Source organism: Sapajus apella, unplaced genomic scaffold (assembly GCF_009761245.1).
Source record: "Sapajus apella isolate SASKATOON/1434 unplaced genomic scaffold, GSC_monkey_1.0 scaffold77, whole genome shotgun sequence".
NCBI lineage: Eukaryota > Metazoa > Chordata > Mammalia > Primates > Cebidae > Sapajus > Sapajus apella.
In genome coordinates this window covers 6,658,326-6,664,433 of record NW_022437017.1, presented here as the reverse complement: position 1 = coordinate 6,664,433, position 6,108 = coordinate 6,658,326, and the positions used below count along the sequence as shown (strand labels likewise).

At 55.8% G+C, this 6,108-nt stretch overlaps 1 protein-coding gene across 3 annotated transcripts in view; it reads left to right on the top strand.

Moving 5' to 3' along the window:
- TNFAIP8L1 (TNF alpha induced protein 8 like 1) overlaps positions 1 to 6,108 on the top strand; it is a 24,387-nt gene that overhangs the window by 10,973 nt on the left and 7,306 nt on the right. For 2 of the 3 annotated variants that reach the window (XM_032252190.1, XM_032252191.1), the window contains exon 2: positions 1,342 to 2,599. In XM_032252190.1, the coding sequence (XP_032108081.1) occupies positions 1,345 to 1,905 (561 nt within the window). In that variant the 5' untranslated portion in view covers positions 1,342 to 1,344 and the 3' untranslated portion in view covers positions 1,906 to 2,599. Of the gene's footprint in view, positions 1 to 1,341; positions 2,600 to 6,108 lie in introns of those variants that run through there. The other variant, XR_004260951.1, reaches the window with a different exon arrangement.

Genomic DNA, 6,108 nt, shown 5'->3' with positions numbered 1-6,108 from the left:
GCCAGGGCTTTGGGGGATTTATAGGAGTGCACCAAGGAGGAGACAGGGCCTTAGGGTATTAGGGGTCCACAGGGAAGAGTCAGGGCTCCAAGTGAGATGTGAGGCTTGGTCCTAGGAGCTTTGGGGAGGTGTCAGTTGGTTCCCAGCAGGGAAGGGCTATGCCCTACTCTAAGATTTAGGAAGAATTCCGGAGTGCAGGAAGGAGGTGGATGGAGGGGGAGGCTCCAGGGCTGGGGAAATGGGGCAGGCTGCAGGGTGGGGCAGACAGGGATAGGGGGATGGCTCTGCAGTCAGAGGCCAGTCTCTGTGCCCCGAGAGCTGGCCAGCCTCTCACCTGGGCCATCTCCCCGCCCCAGCCTAGACAGGGGCTGTCCAGGTCAGTGTTTCCCTGTTAGAGGAATCACTGGAGCCATCCATTCCCAGAAACCCCACAAATGTCCCCCTGGGAACCCATCACCCCCTGGCTCATTCGGGGTGGAAGGCCTTGGGCATGTCTATTGTAAACCCTCTGCGGGCAGCGGGGCTGGAGACACTGCCATAGTAATGGGGCTCTGCCACCCTGAACAGCCCGGGGTCCGGGGCTCACTCGGAACACCACCTCACAGGGCCGGGGGGTGAGGGGGGAGTGTTGAGCTGGACCTAGTGGGGGTGGAACGGGACCCCCCATAATAATCACCTTGAGCTCCTTCCCAACTCATAGCGAGGTATGGGGGGTTTGAGGGCTGGCGTCAGGCCCTACAGATAGCACAGTTCAAAAGGGCCTTCCCTGTCCATAATAATAAAAAAAAAAATTTTTGACTTTTTTGTAGAGATAGGGTCTTGCTATGTTGCCCAGGCTGGTCTCGAATTCCTGGGCTCAAGCAATCCCCCTGCCTCAACCTCCCAGAGCACTGGGATTACAGGCATGAACCACCGAGTCCAGCATAACTCTTTTTTGCTTGTCTTTTGAGACGGAGTCTTGCTCTTTTTGCCCAGGCTGGAGTGCAGTGGCACGGTCTCAGCTCACTGCAACCTCTGCCTCCCAGGTTCAAGTGATTCTTTTGCCTCAGCCTCTTGAGTAGCTGGGATTATAGCCACGTGCCACCACACCCAGCTAATTTTTGCATTTTTAGTAGAGACGGGGTTTCACCATGTTGGCCAGGCTGGTCTCGATCTCCTGACCTCATGATCCGCCCCCCTCGGCCTCCCAAAGTGCTGGGATCACAGGTGTGAGCCACCACGCCCGGCCGACACTTGCATTAAGAAACGAATTCCGTAGGCCCCCTGTGGTCTGTGGTGTCCTCGCCTCTTCCGTGTGAGTGTCGCAGCCTGTGAAACTGATGGCCAGTCTGTCTCCCACAGGCCATGGACAGCTTCAGCACCAAGAGCCTGGCGCTGCAGGCGCAGAAGAAGCTCCTGAGTAAGATGGCGTCCAAGGCAGTGGTGGCTGTGCTGGTAGATGACACCAGCAGCGAGGTTCTGGATGAGTTGTACCGAGCCACCAAGGAGTTCACGCGCAGCCGCAAAGAGGCCCAGAAGATGCTCAAGAACCTGGTGAAGGTGGCCCTGAAGCTGGGGCTGCTGCTGCGTGGGGACCAGCTGGGTGGGGAGGAACTGGCGCTGCTGCGGCGCTTCCGCCACCGGGCACGCTGCCTGGCCATGACGGCCGTCAGCTTCCACCAGGTGGACTTCACCTTCGACCGGCGCGTGCTGGCCGCCGGGCTGCTTGAGTGCCGTGACCTGCTGCACCAGGCTGTGGGCCCGCACCTCACCGCCAAGTCCCACAGCCGCATCAACCACGTCTTCGGCCACCTGGCCGACTGCGACTTCCTGGCCGCGCTGTACGGCCCCGCCGAGCCCTACCGCTCCCACCTGCGCAGGATCTGCGAGGGCCTGGGCAAGATGCTGGACGAGGGCAGCCTCTGAGCCCCCCAGGGACCGCCCGACCGCGCCCCTCACGCCTGCTGGGGCTCCTCTGCGGGGCGTGGGGTGCAGGTGGGCTTTGTGGATTTTTTCCCCACCTCTTTTCTCCCAGTCGGATTCCGGCCAGACTCCCCTAGACAGGCGGGTGACCTGTCCCCTTTGAGAAGACGCGGAGCCATCTGTAGCAGCAGTTTCAAACGCTGATGTCACCTCTCCTCCTGGCCCCCGCCCAATGGGGAGAGGAATTCGTGGCCCTACTCTGCGGACCACTGCCTCGCAGGGCCCGCCTTCCACTTCTGCTTGTATTTCCTGGGCGGTGCCCACCCAGGGGTCACTTGATATAAGCCAAAAGCTGCTGCTTCCCACTTGATGACATTGCCTGGGGTTTTCATCCCTCGCCCACGGACTGGGAGTTCACGTGGCGAACTGGGGGAAGGCGTGTTAGGGGGCAAGCCGTGGTCCCCTAGAATCCATAAATTCACGTCCTAACCCCGGGACCTCAGAAGATGGTCTGATTTGGAAAGAGGGTCACTATGTCTGGGATGAGTTCAGATGACAACATCTTGGAGTAGGGCCACCCCAATTCACTGACTGGTGTCCTTAAACAAGGGGGATTGGATCTGAGTCACAGCACAAAAGAAAAAAGGAGGCGGGGAATTGGGCCACGTACGGTAGGTCATGCCTATAATCCCAGCACTTTGGGAGGCCAAGGCGGGTGGGTCACCTGAGGTTGGCAGTTCGAGACCAGGCTGACAAACATGGAGAAACCTTGTCTCTACTAAAAATACAAACATTAGCCGGGTATGGTGGTAGGCGCCTGTAATCCCAGCTACTCGGGAGGCTGAGGCAGAAACATCGCTGAACCCAGGAGGCAAAGGTTGCAGTGAGCCGATATCACACCATTGCACTCCAGCCTGAGAGACAAGAGCCAAACTCCATCTCAAAAAGTGCTAGCAAATGCTGGCATGTTCAGCCAGGATGCCTTGATGAGGCCAGAGACCTCTGCCCTGGGTGGGGAGGGGAAACTGCTCCAATCCAGGGGCTGCCACGTGGGAGGGGGCAGAGGATGCCCCCTACCCAGGGGTGAGGGGGAACCCACCTAAGATGTGTGCACATTTTATTTATTTATTGTTTTGAGACAGTCTCGCTGTCTCGCCCAGGCTGGAGTGCAGGGGTGCGATCTTGGCTCGCTGCAGGCTCGAACTCCTGAGCTCAAGTGATCCTTCCACCTCTGCCCCAAGAAGCTGGGACCACAGGTGTGCACCACCACACCCGGCTCATTTTTCTACCTGTTGCAGAGACAACAGTTACGTTGCCCCGGGTGGTCTCAAACTCCTGGGCTCAAGCGATCTACCTACCTCGGCCTCTGCAAGTGTGCACATTGTAAAATCGTGATTTCATGTCTGGAGAATCAGCAACTAGCCAGCCAGCCATGTTGCTTTTATAAGCCAGACCCAAGAAAGCAAAGCTCGGCCCATCTTGGCTTCTGGTACCACCTACAAGATGTGGTGATTTCAGCTCGGGACATGGAGGCGGGGTGTGGGGGAGTCTATTTGCCATTTTTGTTTGTCAGAAGGGGGCATGGGTTCTCGAAGGTTGCAAAATGCTGCCCCAGGTCGAGAAGGTTATTTTGGGTGCCTGTCGGGGAGGGGAAACGAGGTCCCATGACTGCTTTGCAGAAGCTTGCCTGTGGAAGGCAGAGGTTGCGAAAGGGGCCCGTGGACCTTACTCAGTGAGAAGGTAGGTGTAGCTGGCTCCATCCAGTATTTCAGACATTTGGAATTTGCCAGCATTTAAAACAAGGAGATCGCACACACCCGTCTGGATTTGGAGATTCTCTTGCAAACCTGCCTGAGCCTGCACTGACCCCTGGTGAAGCTGTGCGGCGGCCGCCCCCCTCCCTTTTACCACAGTCCTCTCTACTCCCTTTCGCCTCTCCCTGGCCTGCTGCACTCATTGATAGGAAATTCTGAGCCCAGACTTGGAGCAGCCTTCCTGTGGTTTGGTTTCCTGCTTCTGCGGAAAGGCCAAACGCTTTGGCCAGAGAGCCAGCTGTTCCTACCTCTGCCCCAAGCTTCCAAGGCAACCTTCTCTGTTTATCTCAGACTGAGACAGTTCTTCAAGGGCGTCTGCGCATTCTGATTTTCTCATGAAGCCCCCAGTGGAATCCTGGGCCGCTGAGACATCAATGCACATAACTGTCTGGGTCCCTGCTGGGCTGGCCAGCCTGTCTGGACTCTTGTAAATTTGAGATGTAATTAAAGGAAACAAACCACACAGAGCTATGGAACAATTTAAATAAAAGCATACACCAAGCTGGGCACAGTGGTTCATTCCAGTAAACCTAATGCTTTGGGAGGCTGAGGCAGGAGAATCACTTGAGCCAAGGAGTTCAAGATCAGCCTGGGCAACATAGCGAGACCCTATCTCTAAAAAAAAAAATATATATATATATATGGCTGGGAGTGGTGGCTCACACCTGTAATCCCAGCACTTTGGAAAGCCAAGGTGGGCAGATCACTGAAGGTCAGAAGTTCCAGACCAGCTTGGTCAACATGGTGAAACTCCATCTCTTTTTTTTTTTTTTTTTTTTGAGACGGAGTTTCACTCAGGTTACCCAGGCTGGAGTGCAATGGCGCGATCTCGGCTCACCGCAACCTCCGCCTCCTGGGTTCAGGCAATTCTCCTGCCTCAGCCTCCTGAGTAGCTGGGATTACAGGCACGCGCCACCACGCCCAGCTGATTTTTGTATTTTTAGTAGAGACGGGGTTTCACCATGTTGACCAGGATGGTCTCGATCTCTTGACCTCGTGATCCACCCGCCTCAGCCTCCCAAAGTGCTGGGATTACAGGCTTGAGCCACCGCGCCCAGCCAGTGAAACTCCATCTCTACTAAAAAGTACACAGATTAGCCAGGCATAGTGGTGGGCACCTGTAATCCCAGCTACTTGGAAGGCTGAGGCAGGAGAATCACCTGAACCTGGAAAGTGGAGGTTGCTGTGAGCCGAGATTGTGCCACTGCACTCTCCAGCCTGGGCAACTCAGAAATAAAATTTAACAAGTAAAAAATTATAGCTGGTCAGGGTGGCATGCACCTGTGGTCCCCAGCTATCTGGGAGGATGGCTTGCACCCAGGAGGTAGAGGTTGCAGTGAGCTGAGATCGCACCACTGCATTCCAGCCTGGGTGCTAGAGCAAGATCCAGTCTCAAAAAAAAAAAGGCTGGGTGTGATGGCTAACGCCTGTAATCTCAGCACTTTGGGAGGTTAAGGCGGGTGGATCACAAGGTCAGGAGTTCAAGACAAGCCTGGCCAATACGATGAAACCCCTTATCTACTGAAAAAAAACCTCCTGGGTGCAAGTGGCTCACGCCTGTAATCCCAGCACTTTGGGAGGCCAAGGCAGGCAGATCACAAGGTCAAAAGTTCCAGACCAGTCTGGCCAATATGGTGAAACCCTGTCCCTACTAAAAATACAAAAAATTAGCTGGGTGTGGTGGTGTGCGCCTGTAATCCCAGCTACTGGGAGGCTGAGGCATGAGAATCGCATGAACCTGGGAGGTGGATGTCACAATGAGCCGAGATCGCATCACTGCATTCCAGCCCTGGTGACAGTGTGAGACTCCATCTCAAAAAAAAAAAAAAAACCCACTACAGCCAGACACCTGTACTCCCAGCTACTTGTGAGGCTGAGGCAGGAAAACTGCTTTAACGCGGGAGGTGGGGGTTGTAGTGAGCCGAGATCGCGCCATTGCCCTCCAGCCTGGGCGACAGAGCAAGACTCCGTCTCAAAAAAAGAGAAAAAAAAGCACACACATGCACACATGGCATCAGAGGGGAAGCTCCTCCGTGTCCCAAGAGGCCCTGACGGGTGCTGGCACACCAGGCCACCCGGGGAAACATCCTTATGACAGCCAGGGATCTGGAAACTTTGGGGATTCGCAGCTGACTGGCAAAGAGGCCCCGCTCCTTGGCCAGGATCTGGGCGGTGGGCACTGTTTCCCATGGCCTTTTCTGCACAGGACGCCCCGTGGAGCCTCAGAGTTGAGAGCTGGAAAGGCTCCCGGCCCTGGAGGCGTCCCCAGACCTCAGAACCCTGCCATTCTTGGTCTAGCGGCCCTTCCTGCAGACGTGCTCAGCTGTCAAGCCCTTCCTTGCATGGTGGCATAGAGTGTGTAATGGGAAGTCAAGGCTGGCTGGTTTTTTTT